Source organism: Mercenaria mercenaria, chromosome 1 (genome assembly GCF_021730395.1).
Source record: "Mercenaria mercenaria strain notata chromosome 1, MADL_Memer_1, whole genome shotgun sequence".
Taxonomy (NCBI): Eukaryota; Metazoa; Mollusca; class Bivalvia; order Venerida; family Veneridae; genus Mercenaria; species Mercenaria mercenaria.
Window position 1 is genome coordinate 61,253,511 of NC_069361.1, and position 20,683 is coordinate 61,274,193.

The window sequence follows — 20,683 nt, forward strand, 5'->3', positions numbered from 1 at the left end:
TTAATATCCTCCATTATAGCAGTAGCCCACGGCTGCATTGCCTGAATATATGACCCAAACGGCTGTTGTCCATAATTCATGTTTGAATGACAGTAAACTGTTTGCCAATTGTCAAAAGTGTCAAATGTAAAGTATTGAGGCGAAGACGAATTATCCTTAAATCTTTTGTTTGCGTTACTCAATTGTGTACAATCAGCTGGGCTCGACGCAGAACCGGTTTTCTTCGTGTTGTCAGTGTGACCACGTGTACTCGTACATGTACAATCCGAACATAAAGGCGCTATGTTTTTTCGCTTTTAGTTCCACTTTTGTTGTTTTTCTGGCTATTTTGCTTAGCTGGCATGAGAAAAACTATTCAAAATCCAAATTGTCCAAAAGTTTATCACCAAAATAAATGGAGCCTAAAATCCATGTCTCTACCCATCAAGGGCGACAACCTAAACACAATATATTCGGAAGGTTTGTACTCTTGGTTCTTTACATGGCATTTTAGGCATCTTTTGCATTTTAGGAAATGGGGTGAATGAACTATTTTCTACACAATTGTACAAATGAGATCTCGTATGAGGTATATCAAATCTGATTACTGAAATGTCAATTTCAAAGTTTGAAAGCAATACCTCAAATAGGCTATAGCAAAAACACCGCAATCAGACGCATTTTCTTGTCTCTGCACATCATGTGTCACAACTTTAATGGATTCTTTACTGTTGTCATATATTGAGCCAGTTGTATGGATAAATTAGCGTTTAATGTTTTTGCTGAGTTCAAACTGTCGACAATATATACTCTGTCATTTTTAGACTTTTGATATGTCATTGTAATGTATTTGAGCTGAAGGGGGACTTTGTTTGATCATATGATTGTCAACTTTCCAGAATCCAGATGCTCATGAACGGTAAGAACAAATAAAGTGTCTTGAAATCCACTGACATTTCTATAATCTCTTTTTTTTCAGATTGTTTTTGCGATTGGTTTACCACATTGTCGTTGAGCATCCTGAATAGCATCCTGAATAACAGGTAAATCACTACCTGACAACTTGTTTGGGCTTGCTTTCTCTCTCTCTCTCTCTCTCATGAATAGAACAATCAGATGTGAAATTATCAGAACAGAACAGACATAGGCGTAAATATCCTGGATTTCGGAAATAGGCATAGTTTGGTCTTTAAGAACGGTTAAATTCAGGACTCTGTAACTGTAACGACCTTTGAGTTTGCTAGTATTTTATTCATCGATTACATCCCTCCAGAGAGGCAAGGTAAAAAGCTGTAAATACACACAAACAAATAAATAATAAATACAGTGAAACATAGGTATATACAAATCAGACAAATATCAATATCGCCTAAGTAAAGCCTGAATAATATGACATATAAAGTTCCCGGACAGCCCGGTACTACCTTACTAGACTATACCAGATCTAAAAAGACCTGACCTGTTTTAAATTGATTTAGTCCCAAATATTGTGTTAAATTACACAATAATTTTCAATAAGGAGCACAACCTTAAAACAATACAATGTAATACTTTTTTAAACAATAACTTGACAATAGATATATGCAAATTGCAATTCTAGTACATTTACAAACGATTCTGAAGATTTTCAAATAAAAAAATCTATCACGGAAATTCTAAATGCACTTCAATACATAAATATACATTTATTGCATATATAAACAGTTCATCCATTTCCTAATACACTTGCATTATCATTACTTACACTGTGGGGATCTAGGTAGGCCTATAAATTTACAAATTTGCCGGAGCAAAATTGTCTTTCGCATGACGCGACATTTCCTATACAAATGGCGTACTTATACCAAGGGACACAACTCTTACAAATTAAAGTGAAAATTCCATACTAAACGGTACAAAAACGGAACATTCCCCGCCTGAATTTGGAAACAAATTCACATCAAAATACAACAATATTTGAAATTAGGTACAACCCAAGTAAACATAACCTTAATTTACATATTTTCAAAGGTTAACGTATACCTTAATTTTACATTTAATCATAGGTTAACATAAACCTTAATCTTACCAATTTTCAAAGGTAAACATATACCTTAATTTTACATTTAACATAAGTATACATAGACCTTATTTCTAATATATACAAGTGGATAATTATAACCTGAGATACATATTACAAATTTCCAACAAATCTGTACATATAAAGAACTTTAAACAAATGCTATCAACATTTCTGTAAATCTATTGATTTAAAAGAATTAAATTTCAATTAAATGATGTAAATCAACAAATACATCTTCTGTTCATCTCAAAAAGTATAAGTATCGGTATAATCAACAGTCATTCAGAAAGCAAATGCACCAATTGGGTGATCGGACGCGTGTAATTCGCAATTTTGCCTTCATTTATCACACGTATCGAAACCTTACGTACAAGTCCGTCAGAACTAGGAAACACATTTTCTACAATTCCAACTGGCCAGTGAATACGCGGTACATTACTATCCATCATTAATACAACATCACCAGACTTTATGTTTGAACGTTCGGTTTGCCATTTTCTCCTAACTTGTACACTGTGAAGATACTGAAATCTCCAACGTTTCCAGAACTGATCAGCTAGTACTTGTACCTGCCGCCACTGAGATTTATATATGTCTTTTACATCAAAGTTCTGAAGAGGTTCAATGTCGGAATTCACCTTTTGCGTCAACAGTACATTTGGAGAAAGAACGGCTGGAGAAGCTTGATCATCTGACACAGTGGTATTTGGTCTACTGTTAACAATACACATGACTTCAGACATCAACGTACAAAGTACTTTATGAGTAAAATGTTTAGTACTAATATCACACAACATGGAGTCCAAAATTCTTCTGGCCAAACCGATCATTCTTTCCCACGATCCATTCATATGTGATGAATGAGGTGCACTGAAATACCAGACAGCACTGTGATTTCTTAGAAAACCTTTAATATCTGTATCTTCTACATTCACTTTGTCCATACCCATTTCTCCAACAGCTCCTATAAAGTTTGTTCCACGGTCTGAGTAAAACTCTTTCACTGGACCTCTAATAGCAATGAATCTCCTTAACGCATTTATAAATGATGAAGCACTCATCTTCTCTATCACCTCAATATGGACTGATCTAGTATTCAAACATGAGAACAGTATTGCCCAGTGTTTATTATTGTTCAAACCACCTCTTGTACGTCTGGAAACTATAGACCAAGGACCGAAAGTATCGACGCCCACGTATGTGAAAGGAGGACTTGGAGTCAAGCGACAAATTGGAACATCTCCCATCTTCTGGTGTTCAGTAGGTCTTCTTAATTTAAGACATCTAACGCAGTTATAAATTACACGACGAATAAGTCATTTTCCACCTGTAATCCAATATCCAGCTGAACGTACTGCTTCTTCAGTCAGATGACGACCCTGATGAGATATCAGCTGGTGAAAGTGTCTAACTAGAATCATTGCGATATGATGCTTTCCTGGTATTATTATAGGAGTTTTCTCCCCTGTGTCTAACCTGGCATTTCTTATTCTACCACCAACCCTTAACAAGTCATTGGAGTCTAAAACAGGTGAGAGCTTCACTAAACTACTGTCTCTAGCAACTGATCTGTCAGTTTTTAATAAATCTATTTCTCTAGAATAGGATTCCCTTTGAGCTTCTTTTAGAATCATAATCTCTGCAGCTTTCTTGAATTCTACATTGTTTCTTGTATCATCCTGTACAGTTTTATGATATTTACTTGCAATTCTTTTCAAACACGAAATTGCTAGAACCAGTCTATTCCAGGATGAAAAACGCTCGAAACGATGTCCACCAAGATTCGCCTTTCTCACTTCTATCTTGTTCACTTTTACTACTGGACGAACTTCTACATCTTCTTCAGGCTCTACTAGTTTAAACTGTACATGTTGATTTTCAATATTTCTTTGCAACCCAGATTCTATTCCTGTCAACCATTTACAGTCCTTCATATTGATTGTACTCACTGGACGTGTACCATGATCTGCTGGGTTTCTTTCAGTAGGCACAAAGTTCCATTGTTTACGCGACGACAACTTTAAGATTCTATCAACTCTATTTGCCACATACACATAAAATCTACGTGATTCATTGTTTATATAGCCTAAGACTACCTGGCTATCTGTGTAGAAATATGTTGACCGAGATGGTATGTCTAAATATTTCTGTACAAATGCAGCTAGTTCTGTAGCTACTACAGAAGCACATAACTCTAAGCTTGGAATTGTATGTCCGTGGGTAGGAGCTAACCGAGATTTTCCAAGTACAAAACCAATGTGAGAATTTCCGGTTGATTCATATATACGAATATAGACCGCTGCGGCGATGGCCTCCTTGGATGCATCTGAAAATACATGAAGTTCGTGTTTTGTACTTTGTTCAAATGACATTTCTGTAAAGGCACGTGGTATTTCCAGCTGCACAAGATGAACAAGAGATTTTTGCCAGTCTGTCCATTCTCTCTTTAAGTTTTCTGGAAATGGATCATCCCAACCCAGATTATTGTCTTGGATGGCCTTTCTCATTATAAGACGACCGCCTAATATAACTGGTGCTACATAACCAAGGGGATCGAACAATCCATTTATAGTAGACAGCAGACCCCTTTTGGTGTACGGTTTCTTATCTGTAGACACCTGAAATGAGAATACATCTTTCACTACATTCCAGCTCAGACCCAAACTTTTTTGTATACATGGTGTTTCCGAACTAAAGTCAATTTCAGTAATGTTCTTTGCTAAGTCACTTGGTGGAAAACTGCTTAAAACAGCTGTACTGTTCGACACTATCTTATGGAGTCGAATAACACCTCCGTCTTGTAATCTTGCCTGTGTCCGTTTGATATAACTTATCAATTCATTTTCATGCGCCTTTGAAACCAGCCCGTCGTCAACATAAAAGCTATTCTTGACGTAGTCACACACATCATCACAATCAATGTCCGAGTTATGACCACACACAGCTTGACGAATACCGTATGTCGCAACTGCAGGAGATGGTGAATTTCCGAAAACATGTACACGCATTCTATATGTAACCAGTGACTTTGCTGGATCGTTGTCTTTGAACCAGAGAAAGCGTAAGAAATTCCTATGTTTTCTTGAACCTCAAAATTAAAAAAAACATTTGCTCTACATCAGCCATTGCAGCGAATCTTTCTTTGCGAAAATTCAATAAAACTACAAGAAGGTTGTTCTTCAAGTCCGGTCCCTTTAACAAAACATCATTTAAACAAACTCCTTCAAATCTGGCAGCAGAATCAAATACAACACGAATTTTGTTTGGCTTTTTCGGATGATACACACCAAATATTGGGAGGTACCAAACTTCTTCACAGGAGGAGCTTCTTCTGCATGTTTCTTCTCAAATACGTTTTTCATGAATTCAACGAAATGCTCTCGTTTGGCAGAATTCCGCTTCAAATCCCGTGCTATATTCTCTGCTCTACGTCTAGCTTGTTCAAAATTGTTTGGAAGCTTGCGTCTCGCTTTACGAAATGGTAACGGTGCACTGATGTGACCACTTTCAGACTCTGACATTTCTTTATCCATCATGTCAAGAAATTCTCTGTCTTCTCGCGATAATCCTGGACTATCGTCTTCAACAGTTCTTTGAAAAACAGTATCTTTGATCTCAAATTTGTTTTCACAAGGCAAAAACATTGAACTACGCCCATTAAACAAAACATTGGTTTTGTTTACTATAATCATGTTTTGATCATTGCGATGTATCATGCCTAAACATGTTTCTCCTACGACAACCCAACCCAATCGGAGACGTTGTGCGTATGGTTCGTTTTCAGCTCCCATTCTCTGGTCTATAACGTGATGTGCTGCAAGAAGGTCTCTTCCCAATAATAACAAGACATCTGCATGAGAATCAATCTCAGGAATCAAATGTTGTATATCTCTTAAATGTTTATATTGCCTTTCAACTGCTGGAGTAGCAACTTCTTTCTTGGTGTCTGGAATTCCATTACATTTAATCAGTTGTGGACATTTAATACGCATGAACCATCAAAAGGTTCAACACAAATTCCTGATGTATACCTTCCTGATCTGGCTACTTTTCCTGCACATGATGATAAAGTATAATCTATTGTGTCTGTATTGTTGCCTACTTTATCAAAGAGTTCAGATTAAGCAAGTGATTTGTTACTCTGGTCATCTATAATGGCGTAACACGTAATTGCTCTGTCAGGTTGGTCTTCAGGATATAAACGCACTGACTCTGTTTTTGTACATGATTTACCAGTGGTTAAAGGGTCTCCACATACTTTTGTACAGCTTACATTAACCCGTGAAGATGGGTCCTGTTGGTGATGTTCCCCGCCATAACCTGTTAATGCTTCAGGACGATCAATATGAAATGTAGTGAATAGCATCCTGAATAACAGCTAAATCACTACCTGACAATTTGTTCGGGCTTGCTTTCTCTCTCTCTCTCTCGTGAATAGAACAATCAGATGTGAAATTATCAGAACAGAACAGACATAGGCGTAAATGTCCTGGATTTCGGAAATAGGCATAGTTTGGTCTTTAAGAACAGTTAAATTCAGGACTCTGTAACTGTAACGACCTTTGAGTTTGCTAGTATTTTATTCATTGATTACATCCCTCCAGAGAGGCAAGGTAAAAAGCTGTAAATACACACAAACAAATAAATAATAAATACAGTGAAACATAGGTATATACAAATCAGACAAATATCGATATCGCCTAAGTAAAGCCTGAATAATATGACATATAAAGTTCCCGGACAGCCCGGTACTACCTTACTAGACTATACCAGATCTAAAAAGACCTGACCTGTTTTAAATTGATTTAGTCCCAAATATTGTGTTAAATTACACAATAATTTTCAATAAGGAGCACAACCTTAAACAATACAATGTAATACTTTTTTAAACAATAACTTGACAATAGATATATGCAAATTGCAATTCGAGTACATTTACAAACGATTCTGAAGATTTTCAAATAAAAAATCTATCACGTGACCTTAAACAAAGGAAATTCTAAATGCACTTCAATGCATAAATATACATTTATTGCATATAAAAACAGTTCATCCATTTCCTAATACACTTGCATTATCATTACTTACACTGTGGGGAACCTAGGGAGGCCTATAAATTTACAAATTTGCCGGAGCAAAAGGACGGATTACACCGAACCGGAAGTGACTACTCAGTGTTACATGTGAAGTAGTCCAAAATGTAGTTCCATGCTATGGATGAAATCTGGTATAATGAGTGACATGAGGAGGTGACAGTTAAATTTTTGGCTTATGTTTATTGCTTATAGTATTGAGAATAGATCTAGACCATTTGCATTGTAAATTTCTTGGAATAAGTTTTATTCTTTGCGAAAAATGTCTACCTACGCGTAACTGCTAAACGGCTGTTTTCATGGGAGCATTTTTAGAGGGCGATGTTTCTCAGAACAGATTATTTTTCTTATATTCAACATAACATGTCAATATTTTTCTATTTTTGATAAGAAGACATGTTATACTAAATGACCATATATGGTTTTCATATCATTGAAATGCTCTAAAGTGCTGAAAATGAGGTCTGAATGTTTTGTTATCAATATGAAATAAATAAGGAATTGAATTGGTAGAATGTAACCAAAATTGCCTTTCGCATGACGCGACATTTCCTATACAAATGGCGTACTTATACCAAGGGACACAACTCTTACAAATTAAAGTGAAAATTCCGTACTAAACCGGTACAAAAACGGAACAGTAACGCCCTTAAAAATTATCTCTCTCTGTGTGTGTGTGTGTGTGTGTGTGTGTGTGTGTGTGTGTGTGTGTGTGTGTGTGTTTGCTCGGGTTTAACGTCTTTTTCAACACTTTTTCAGTCATATAAAGGACGGTGTCTACTTGTAGCAGTGAGCTCAATGCCCAACTTTATAGTGCTGACTCACTGGAATATCACGCCGTAGACAAGTGGCATGATACACCACCCAGTCACATTATACTGACACCGGGCTGACCAGTCCTAGCACTATCCTTTTAATGCTGAGCGCCAAGAAAGGAAGCTACTAGTACCATTTTTTACGTCTTTGGTATGACGCAGCAGGGGATCGAACCCACGGTCGACCTCCCGCACTCGAAGCAGACGCTCTACCACTAGGCTACAGAAAAATTATCTAATTAATTCAGATTTGTAATATGTTTTTGAATGAAGGGTGAAGAAATTTCGAAGCTTTGAATTAAGAACCATTTAAATGTTTTCCGGGTTTTGCTAAAATCAGTTTTTCAGTTCTGCTCAACCCGGGGCTAGAGGGCGTGGACAGTAGCATGCATTTCCACTACCGTCCTTGAACAGGCTCAATCAAACTGAGCCTGCAACATTTTCGTTTTTGTCGTGTTGAGCAAAGAGCTATGTATTTTATACTTCTTTGTGTTGAGCGACCTGTGAAGTTTCCACCTTTTTATTTGAAAAAACCGCGGACAATTTCAGGATTCTATAGCGCCCTAGAAATTTATCAAATTAATTCAGTATTTTAATATAATATTTTGTGAAGTTTATCAAATTAATTCAGTATTTTAATATAATATTTAGTATATAGGGTGTAGTATATATGCACCAAATTTCCAAGTTTTAGCATATATGGTTTTAAATTTATAATCATTTAAATGTTCTCCGGGTTTTCCGTCAATACTTTTACGGATTTTCCGGGTTTTAAACTGTCCCCGTGTATTCTTGTTTTTTTTAATTAACATTTCCTAGGATCGCGTTAGATTAGTTGGACTACTGTTCGTAGAATGTTGCTCATCCATTGGAGCGCACGGCAAAATTACTCTTATTTTTTGCATGTCCGCACGCATTTAGTGTATAAAATGCATAATAAACTGACTAGAGGTTAGGGTTAGTATCACCATGGTTACAAAAAATATACATTTAAGATATTTTCTTTCTAATTTAGTTAATCTGAAAAATAGAATATACAAAGGATTTGTGTACAAACACGATCTCTCCTATATACCGGAGTCTGTAATATATCACAGGCGCACCAACTCTGTATTTAGTCACAGCCACTGTCGTGGGGATATACGACGGTCGGTACATCTTTTTCGGTAGAAAAACCCCATTATCCCACACTCGTTACCCGCCGGAAAAAGATTTTTTCTGTTCTAATGGAATAAATTGCATGTAACAAACGAGAATATAAACAAAAAAAAATAAATTTACAAGTAGTGAAGGAATATATAAGGATATCATAATTTGCATGTAACAATGAAAATGCATATACAAGTAGTGAAGGAATATATAAGAATATTATACATGTAACAATATATTTCTGTTCTAATAGAATAATTTGCATGTAACAATGCGACAATATGAAGATATATAAACCAAATTTTTTTTTTTTTTTTTTCTTTACATGTTACCGAGAACGGATGCTCTGTCGATTTGAAAGAGATTTAGTGGTTATTAGTGTCAGCTCTAGCCTTAATTGAAATCAAGGGACAGGTGTCCTCGAGTTAGTAGATAATTGCTATGATTACCCAACTCGTTAATCAATTTTCTCACCTATATAATTACTCAATGTCAATTAGGAAGTAAATTTCTCAACTAATTTCTTATCTAAGTATCTAAGTCGGAAATGAAACTTTTTACTCGTAATTAATTTCGGGGGTTGCAAATAAATAGAGGGTAGTTTTTGGTTGGAGCATCAGTCTTCGGTTTACCCAATAATCGACGCTATAAAAAAAATTGACTCCATTGCGCACTTTACCTCCATTTCGCACCATTGCGCACTTTACTTCCATTGCGCACTATAGACGTACCGCTTTTTCGGAACGACCGCCGTGACGATAGACACTTCCTTGTTTTTTTTTTGCAACAGCATAAGCAACAATATCGTATTGGAACTTCCCGCAAAGAATACATGTGCACACGTACAGGTTAAATCGCAATGTTTACACCAAGGAATAGCTCTCTCAGAGCTGGTCAGTCGCCTTTTACTGCTACCTCTCAGGGGAATAAATCAGCACAGACACGTCGAGTGGCGAGCGTTTTTACACCAACAAAAAAGCAGAAGTATGATAATTATCCAGGCCTTTTCGTTTGTTTGTTAATAGATTTAATTCGATACATCAAATGAGCCGCTTGTTATTACTTTTAATCTAGAGTCAGTGTACCCGGTTTCGCACACATTTCCTAAGAATACCTTCCTGTCTAGCTAAAAATGATTAAATTTGAATTTACCTCTATATGTTTTAATAAACACACTTATTTCGGTTCGAAACACGCTACTTTCACTTCCCACTACAATGACGTCATACCTCTAAGTGTACTTGATTCGGATAACATATTTTGACCAGTTGTTGCATTTAAGTGTACCCGGTTTCGCACACCCTGCTATTTATAGAACTCGGTGATAACAATGCAGTTACTCAACAGAAAAATATAAATTAACTTTTTAACCATTTATATAATTCAATTTAAACATGTATTTTCCAATAAAACATCTGACAGTGAAATTTAAAAGCAGTTATGAAAGTGAAAGCTAGGTACCAAACCCTGTTTTTACTTCTAAAAGCAGAAAAGGCTAAAACAACTGAATACATGAAACAAACATAAAACAACAGAAGCTGTTGAATCACAAAAGACCCCCACAAGTCTAATTATTTGACTAAGTTCTCTGTTTTAATAAAAACGTAAAGCAAACAATCAAGTTGAAGGCATTTTGCAGGTTGGGAGAACTTCAATAACTGTTGAAATATTTTTCATTTAGGTAAAGTAGTAGGTAAATACTTACCTGTATGATAGAATAGTGATTTTTCAATTTATTTTGCACCTTGTTATTGTTTGCATAGTCATTTTTTTCATGAAACTTAATATTTTTCAGCTGAGCTACTGGTCTCCATTGATATTGTTATTGTTTTCGTCTGCACTTACCAGAACGAGGCTTCAGTGGGGAAAGACCCCTTGTGTCAAATAATGTAGGGAATAACTCAGTTTCGTGAAACAATAACAAAGAATTGTTAAATTTTCTGTTTTATTCTCACAAAGTACATGAATTTACTGGGTGTGCGAAACCGCGTACAGTGCGAAACCGGGTACACTGACTCTAAGTTAACCGCCAGTGCACTAGTTTCATAATCAACTGTATTAATCCAATTAGCGATATCAATTAAATGATTACGGATAACAAATTTGACCCCAAACACGCACACCTTTTTATTAACAAACAAACGAAATACATCAGTTTAGACAGACAGATACTTTAGTCACCTAAGGTATATGTAATACAACATGAGGATATTCAATATGTGTTTTAACAGTGTAATGTTTGTTGCGTAAACAGTCAACAGAATATAAAATATAAACCTAAGAAGTATGCACAAGTGTCAAGGGGGAACTCGTAGAATCGTACCTCATAATTCATATACATAGGTGCAAATTACTTAAAATCATTCTACTCAAGATTGGCCTGTCATATCTGGTTCATTAAAAAACATATTTGATTTGCCACAGATCTGAACATCCTACAGAATTAAGGATTTCTTTAATTTTTAAAACCCATTTAAAATTTACATTGTCTTTGCGCAACATGTATTTGTATGATAACAAACAGATCTCACTTTCTATTCCTAGTAATAATCAAAATATGACCTAAGATTGTGTTTGTGCGACGTTAAACCCAACAAAATAAATAAATAAAGTATATATCAAAAGTATATTGAATTCAAGCGCATTAAAGCTTCTAATTTACATACAAGTTAAAACGGGCGATCTGTTTCATGCAAACGAACATGACTAGTAAATACCGAACATGAGCAATTACATACCATATTAAAGTAATTTATTTGTTGTTTTTTTTTGTGGTTGAAATTGATCATAAATGATAAAATACAGCGCTTTTAAATGTGTATCATATAGATGGAAAAAAGCGCTATTAAAATCTGGTAAATGCTAATAAAATATATTGAATTCAAGCACATCAAAGCTTTTAATTTTTAAAATTTCAAAACATTTTCATAATCAAATAATATAAGTACATGCATTATATGATTTTTCCTATTAACCACATCTTGTCCAATAATTAAGGTATTGAATTTATATTTAATTAATTACTTATTAATAAAGATTTCTGCTGAAAACACATTTTTTGTCTATAAATTTATTGCAGGTCGCAGTGTGAGGGAAATTTGTGAGTACCTAAATTTTAAAGCCGGACAGGATATATGAGAGCATTCAGTTATTACATTTACATTTATGTATTTCGTTAGATTTAATTTAGCAACCCCACACCATTTTTGGAAACTTGTTATTTCTTCAATAAAGTTATACCAAATTAAAGAGCATGAAGAGACATTTTCAGAACAGTTTTAATTATCAAAATATCTTTTCTAGATCAAAAGTTACAGCATTTTAAGCGTCGTAATTTTCAGCCAATTTTAAGAATTTTTCCTCCTATAAATCCTATAGAAGCTGTCGCGACAGGACGGAACCAATTTTGATAATTTTTTCACTATTTTTTATGTATCTTTTTAATTTTTTAATGTTTTCTTTTCAAATTTGGTGATCTAATGTATTTTTTCCTGCTCTTTTCATTTATGTAATCCTTTTTAGTAAATTTCTACAGCATCAGTAGGTATAAATAAAAACAAAATGAAAATTCACACAAATTTTGCGAAGAAAAAACACTATTTTTTTTATGAATGCATACATTGCTATAAAGTTTAAATTAAAAAGTTATGAATATCACTCTCAAACAGAGCTAGCCAAAAACAGTTATTTCTCCATTGTGCGAAAGTGAAAACTTCTAATATGTCCAGAAAATATAAATATGATTAATTTTGAAAGTTTAAATTGCTAAAAATGGCTGAGGTGACATTTTTTTCTAAATTCAGTAATCAGTTCAGGGTCATTATTTTCTTCAAATGTTGCATTTCATAGAAATGATATTTATAACTATCTGACATAAACATAAGGAAATTGAATACTGCATTATCATTATCATGCATTTGTAAATAGAGTACAAATTGCTCATTGAAAGTAGACTTAAAAATTTTTATCCGAAATTTACCTATCCGAAACTCGTAAATTTATCAGGTGCGAGATCGTACCGCCGTAAAAATTTTCATACTTGTTTCAATTCTCTGGCTTTAATAATGCCCGATTCTTGCATCAACTTGTTTAGATTTATACATTTAATCGATTTATTTATTATTTTTTTCAAAAACTGTACCAGCCTTGTATATATTAGGGGTCTTTTTACAATATTTTGTACTAGAGTTCTGACCGTCTGCGGAATCGGTTTTCATCCACAGCGACCGGGAAATTCATTTAATGAAATCGGGCGTATTTGAATTAAATTTCGAAGTAAATTTATTATACAATCACGAAATAACATATGACTGATGTCTAAGATCATGTTGACGGAGGTTTAAGTCTACATTCGTGAGGTTTATCGGCTTTTTTCACGCCGATTGAAAATTTTCAAAATGGCGGCGGCGCGACGCGTGCGTAAATTGGACGACCTGTGATTTTAAAATAAAGATGCGACGGTCTAAATTACCGTTGATTTTAATGTTTTTGGTATTATTTTGAAGCTAAAATATTGAATTAAATAAATATGTATATGATTATACAATCGAACGGACAGATTTCCTACAGAATTGGCTGAACTTTGGGCAATTGTAACTCGAATATTTTTTGAACTACGAACTAATCAAAACCACGGGCATAAAGGTCTTTCTTTTTTCTGATTGGATAATATCACCTCATTAATATTCATGAGCATTTAGGATCTCGCATTTGCATAGGAATGTAACACCCCTTTCATAACCGTGTCCGCGAACCCGCTTATTTCAGCGGTCAGAATTTTCTTGCATTTTTCACTTTTAATCAATAAATAAACATAAATAGTATATTTAAATGTTGATAAAAGTTATATCAAAGGAAAGATAATTTATTTGGCTTTTAATATATATAATTTTTATAATTATTGATTGAGATATACTTGCTGATATATTTTATTAAAGATAATCACCCATGAATTTACTGTGTATTCTAAAGGGATTATTGGTTTATCTGGGGTTGCTATTTAATTCGATACATCAAATGAGCCGCTTGGCTTTATTTTTAATCAAAGTTACCCGCCAGTGCACTAGTTTCTCAATCAGCTGCGATTAGAAAAGGTGCTATTATCCAATTAGCGCTATCAATTAAATGATTACCGGTTACAAATTTTACTCCCAATACGTACGAAATGTGCCTGATTAAGAAAGGTGTTATAATCCAATCAGCACTAACAGTAAAATGGGTAATTGAATTAAACAAAATATCTTATATAAAAGATGAAAAAAAAAAACGAAAAAAAAAACAACAACAACTGTAAATCGCATTATAATTCCCTATTCAATAACATTATTTGAAATGAGAACTCCTTCATTTCAATTTGTAAAAGATGTCATACTTACTCATGTTCGGTGTTTTCATTTCAGTCCACGAACACGAATCTCCCAGGCAATGCAATGCAATCATGTTTGTTGCGGCCTGAAACGGATCGAGTGTAAAAAAAAATACAATATTAATGTACTTGAATGTATTTTGATATTTATAATCAATTTAAACCACAAAAATTTATAATAATGCTTTAATAAAATAATAAATCAGGCTTGCTCGGAATTTAACAATCATGTTCGTGAACATGAAACAGATTGCAAGTTTTGTATTTTATATAAATAACAAGCTTTAAAATAATATATTTTTGGTATACGTACATGTATTTTAATATTTATAATCATTTTAAACCGCCAACACTTAATATATTGCTTTAATAGAGTAAATAATCACTCATGTTTGGTATTTACCAGTCTGTTCACGAACATGAATCAGATCGCAAGTTTTCATTTTTACATTATAATTATAAGCATTAATACACTTGAGTTTCAAATACTTTTAGTATACACTAGTATTTTATGATAAATAATCAATTTAAATCACAAAATCATAATACACTGCTTTAATAAAATGATAATCGCTCATGTTTGGTATTTACCAGTCATGTTCGTTGGTATAAAACAGATTGCCCGTATTGTATTCTATATAAATAACAATCTTTAATGTGCTTGAATGTAGTACATTTTTAGCCCACCATCATGATGATGGTGGGCTATTAAAATCACTCTGCGTCCGTGGTCCGTCCGTCCGTCATTCCGTCCGTCCGTCCGTCCGTCCGTCCGTTAACAATTTCTCGTTATCGCATCTCCTCAGAAACTACTGGGGGGATTTTGACCAAACTTTGTCAGAATGATGTATTGGTACCCTAGTTGTGTCCCCCTGAAAATCAGACTGGTTCAACAATTTATGAGTGAGTTATGGCCCTTTGTTTATTTCTATAATTTATATAGATTTATATAGGGAAAAACTTTGAAAACCTTCTTGTCCAAAACCACAGAGCCTAGGGCTTTGATATTTGGTATGAAGCATCATCTAGTGGTCCTCTACCAAGATGATTCAAATTATTTCTCTGGGGTCAAATATGGCCCCGCCCTGGGGGTCACATGGTTTATATAGACTTATATAGGGAAAAACTTTGAATAACCTCTTGTCCAAAACCACAGGGCCTAGGGCTTTGATATTTTGTATGTGACATCATCTAGTGGTCTTCAACTAAGATTGTTCAAATTATACCCCTAGGGTCAAATATGGTCCCGCCCTGGGGGTCATATGGTTTACATAGACTTATATAGGGAAAAACTTTGAAAATCTTCTTTTCCAAACCACAAAGCCTAGGGCTTTGATACTTGTAATGTAGCATCATCTAGTGGTTCTCTACCAAGTTTGTTCAAATTATCCTCCTAGGGTTAAATATGGCCCCGCCCCGGGGGTCACATGGTTCATATAGACTTATATAGGGAAAAGCTTTTAAAATGTTCTTGTCAGTAACTACAACATTCAAACTTGGACCACATGTATATTTTTGAGTGGCAAGATGAACCTTGACATGAGTTGACCTTGATTTTGACCTAGTGACCTACTTTCACATTTCTGTAGCTACAGCCTTCAAATTTGGACCACATGCATAATTTTGTGCACTGGAAAAAACTTTGACCTTTATTTTGACCTAGTGACCTACTTTCACATTTTTGAAGGTACAGGCATCAAATTTGGACCATATGCATAGTTTCCTGTTCCAAAATGAAATTTGACATTGATTTTGACCTAGTGACCTACTTTCACATTTCTCAAGCTACAGCCTTCAAATTTGGACTCCATGCATAGTTTTGTGTACCGAAAAAAACTTTGACCTTGACATTGACCTAGTGACCTACTTTCACATTTTTGAAGGTACAGGCTTCAAATTTGGACCACATGCATAGTTTTGTATTCTGAAATAAAATTTGACCTTGATTTTGACCTAGTGACCTACTTTTACATTTCTCAAGCTACAGCCTTCAAATTTGGACCACTTGCATATTTTTGTGTACTGAAATGACCTTTGACCTTTACATTGACCTAGTGACCTACTTTCACATTTTTAAGGTACAGGCTTCAGATTTGGACCACATGCATAGTTTTGTATTCCGAAATAAAATTTGACCTTGATTTTGACCTAGTGACCTACTTTTACATTTCTCAAGCTACAGCCTTCAGATTTGGACCACATGCATAGTTTTGTGTACCGAAACAAACTTTGACCTTTACATTGACCTAGTGACCTACTTTCACATTTTTGAAGGTACAGGCTTCAAATTTGGACCACATGCATAGTTTTGTATTCCGAAGTAAAATTTGACCTTGATTTTGACCTAGTGACCTACTTTTACATTTCTCAAGCTACAGCCTTCAAATTCAGACTACTTGCATAGATTTGTGTTGTGTACGGAAATGAAATTTGACCTTGAGCTAGTCAGTAAGTCTTGAAATTTGGAACACTCAAAAATGGCACATTGGTGGGCGCCAAGATCACTCTGTGATCTCTTGTTGGTATGTACATTTATTTTAATATTTATAATCATTTTAATTTTTAAACCAAAAACACATAATATATTGCTTTAATAGAATAACAATCACTCATGTTTGGTATTTACCAGTCTGTTTACGAACATGAATCAGATCGCCAGTCATCTATTTCATATAAATTAAAAGCATTAATATGCTTGAATTTTAAGTATTTTTGGTATGCACTAGTTTTTTAGCATAAATAATCAATTTGAAACACAAAACATTATATATTGCTTTAATAAAATAATAATCGCTCATGTTCGGTATTTACCACTTATGTCCGCGGACATGACTCATGTTCAGTGTTTAGACATACCGGCGACAACCTTTTTTCGGATACAACCCGTATTCGGCCGGCCCCGATAATGTTTTAGTTTTCCTGGAAAACACGCCCCTTCCGGTTTCCCACACACATGCTTTGTTTACAAACACCATACAAATGTCATGCTTGTAGTTTTGAAGAAAAATAGAAAGCAAATGATAAAAACTTACATATACCGTTCATCTGTAATGTCGCGGTACTTGACATTCGACGTAACGACGTTTAACAAGAAACAACACAACAGTGTATTTCTTGTCTTTACCACAATATTTCATGTCATATGCATCGATAACCGTGTGAAAATGAATAAGATATCATTCAAGAAACATCCATGTGTACTTCGAACAACAATAGTCGGCCATTATTATCATGTGACGTCACATCACTTATGTCACGGTATAGGTCAACAATTGTGTCAATCAAACTATCATAGGTTAAAAAACACTAAATATAATTCAAACATTGAAAAGCTATCTAAGTCAAACTAACAGGAACACTCAAAAGTCATTATATGCCAGTTTAAACGTTTTATATTATCTGTTTACATTGGCACTATCGAAAATATTCTCTTCTGGGCAGCGGACACACCAGATATATTTTGCAAGTAACTCAAAAGGTCGCGGGCGTGGTCATAATGTAGCGGAGCCTAAGAATAGTACTATTACTTAATATTTTCTATTTGATAGTTATCTAACATGTTAAAATTCACTACTCAGTATTATGGGTGTATTTTGAGGAGACGGTCAGGGGCCCCCATCCCTTCCTCCCCCTTAAAATCCGTCGAGTTAAGATGTTTTGATGTTTCGCCTGATACCGATATTTCATTCATTTTTGTGTAGCTGGGGGATGTTAATTAAAATTTTGTGTCCTCTAACCTATAGGCGGGACTTAATTTGCATAATTAAATGAGGACACATGCTGATCAGCTGGTAGACAAACTTATCAACATTGCAAATATTTGCTTAATTCATGGATTTTTGCAATAGATATTAGTCTAGTCCAGATTTCAATAAATGTGAGAGGTACAGGCATTTTGTTAGTATTTGGTCCCATATACCTTTTTAGTATAATTTGGGTATGCTGAATTCAAAAATATATGTTGGCCATCTGACAAATGATTTTTTGTAGGTCAAAATGGCGGAAAACAAAATGGCCGCCAAATTAAGATATTTCTAATATAAATATGTAATAGTATTACAATTATCCAAACATATGTGGGGTTTTTTTTATCACAGTTATGTGTAACATAGTAAAAGATTAAATTAACAACACTTTTTTCAAAAATAAATAACTTTTAATCCAAATGTATGCTCCGTTAGGAGAAAAACGCAATTAAAAACCCACTGTAACTTCACTATTTCGCCGAAAAGATGGTTATTAAATAATTCACGTCGGTTATAATTGCAAAACTATTGCTGAATACAGTACACTAATTTATATTTGGAATTACTTTACAGGACGAAGCTAAATATATAAACTGTTTATCATATAATTATTTGTTTCAAATAACTATAGATTGAAATATTTGCTTTATTTCATGTTAATTTACTGCCTCGAATTTCATACAGCTGGTAATTCTTTTATCGCGTATACATTATCTATATCTGATCATAAGAGCCCAGTCTTTTTACATTCACATCTGAGGGTCCTACATCCAGATGTACACTTGCAAGCAATGAACTTAATACAACTTGAGGAATTGGATTACGGGTAATAAGAACTGGCTTAAGTGTGTCATCTGCCACTTTCCATCCCATGTCGGAAGGTGCAGGCAGGTCTGAATTGAGAACAGTTGATTGGTTCCATACCAGGGCTTGATAATCAGCTCTTCTAATGTGAAATGAGCAAGCATCACTGGCTGGGTATGTGTTCAGGACTTGTAGACCTGCCAGACATAACATTTTGAGCACTGTCAGTACTTACAACATCTTGGCCATACATTTTGCAAATGAGATATTCACAGTTTTTCATTACTTCATCAGACAGTTGTCCATATCCAAGACCTTCTATCAGTTTTTCACTGGCTGTAAACACTTAAATACAGATCTTTAGAGATTCTCCAGAAATTTGATGTTGTGTCACAGCCAGTGAATGCATGAAAGGCAAGTAGATTTCTACGCAACTCTTATTGAGGATTTATTTAACACTATGTACACTTGGATGTATTTTCGTTTTTTCACTGTTCCAGCCATCATCCCATACTGTTGCATTTATTTCCTGCAAGTGGCAAAGTAAGAGAAATACGTCATTATCTCTGGCAGAAACAACAACAGTGACACAATTTGATCGTTTACTGCTGTGAACAGCATGGAGAATGATTCTTGTGTCAGCTTTCTCGCGTTTAGCCTTTAATTCATCCAAATAAGTTCAATGACAGTGTTTTCAACAGTTTCTTCATCCTAAAAGCCGACACCAACAACCAACGTCTTTTCTGTAGGCGATTGCATGATCAGCTTCTGATAAAATCTACTACGTCAATTTTGTTTGCAGGGAGTGCCAAAAAGTTACACCAGATTTTAAAAAATTCATTGATATTTGCAAACCACCCATTCTGGGGCATTGCCCGTTTCAAATCCACATGCTTAAAGTAAAGAGCCTGATCAACAGTTATAACTGAATGTGACTGTCCCAGTCTTTCTGAACAATAGTGTTAAATGTCTCGATATCTCATTCTCAATAAGATTCAGGGAATAACATGACCAATTTCAGGATCCATTGATTCCAGGTTTTGTTTTTCAGTTAAAGATGTGTCTACTATTAGTATGTCTCTGTAGCTCAATCTGTGTCCTGCCTATGAAATAGGTTAACTAAATGTTTTAACCTAGTCATCTAGTGCTATGTACTTGCAAGTCCTATGTGTTTAGGGGTCCATTTTTTACCATCACTCACTCCATAAACAATATCTTGTGCTACACTTAATAATTTTGTTTGCCTATCAGATTCGGATCTTTATGGTCAAATTCTTCATCTTGAAGCTCTTGGCCACCATATGTGAATTCAGAAACATGAAAAGACACTCCGGAACACAATTTACTGAATCATTTTCAGTCACACTCAGTCCAGAATGTCCTTCCAGAGAGAACATATCAGACCTTAATTTAGTGCTACGTATACAGTTGTCAGAAGTCGTCACTCGAATTATATTTCTATATTGTCAGCCGTTCATCACTAATACCAGTAGTATTATAATGGGCATCTTTAAAGGTCCAATACTAAGGAAAGTGAACATTTTAATTTCTTTTAAAAAGCACAGAAACTATTTCATTTTATTGGAAAATGAAAGTTGGTATGTAGAAATTCGAAATAAATTGCAGTATATGTACAATTATTTTTCTATGAAGTATGAAGAAAGTTAAAA

The 20,683-nt window shown here is 34.6% G+C and overlaps 3 protein-coding genes across 3 annotated transcripts in view; 1 reads left to right on the forward strand and 2 right to left on the reverse strand.

Moving 5' to 3' along the window:
- Positions 1-2,319: 2,319 nt before the first annotated feature.
- LOC123566204 (uncharacterized) lies at positions 2,320-3,288 on the reverse strand. Its single transcript, XM_045360111.2, has one exon. It carries the CDS (start codon positions 3,286-3,288, stop codon positions 2,320-2,322), a length of 969 nt encoding a protein of 322 aa, XP_045216046.2.
- Positions 3,289-3,357: 69 nt separating this feature from the next.
- Positions 3,358-5,049, reverse strand: LOC123566195 (uncharacterized). Its single transcript, XM_045360100.2, has one exon. The coding sequence runs from the start codon at positions 5,047-5,049 to the stop codon at positions 3,358-3,360; it is 1,692 nt and encodes a 563-aa protein (XP_045216035.2).
- A 4,828-nt stretch (positions 5,050-9,877) lies between these two features.
- Positions 9,878-20,683, forward strand: part of LOC123566185 (nuclear pore complex protein Nup133-like) — a 420,170-nt gene continuing 409,364 nt past the window's right edge. The window contains exon 1 of the mRNA XM_053549042.1: positions 9,878-10,082. Within this exon, the coding sequence (XP_053405017.1) occupies positions 9,958-10,082 (125 nt within the window). The 5' untranslated portion in view covers positions 9,878-9,957. The remainder of the gene's footprint in view (positions 10,083-20,683) is intronic.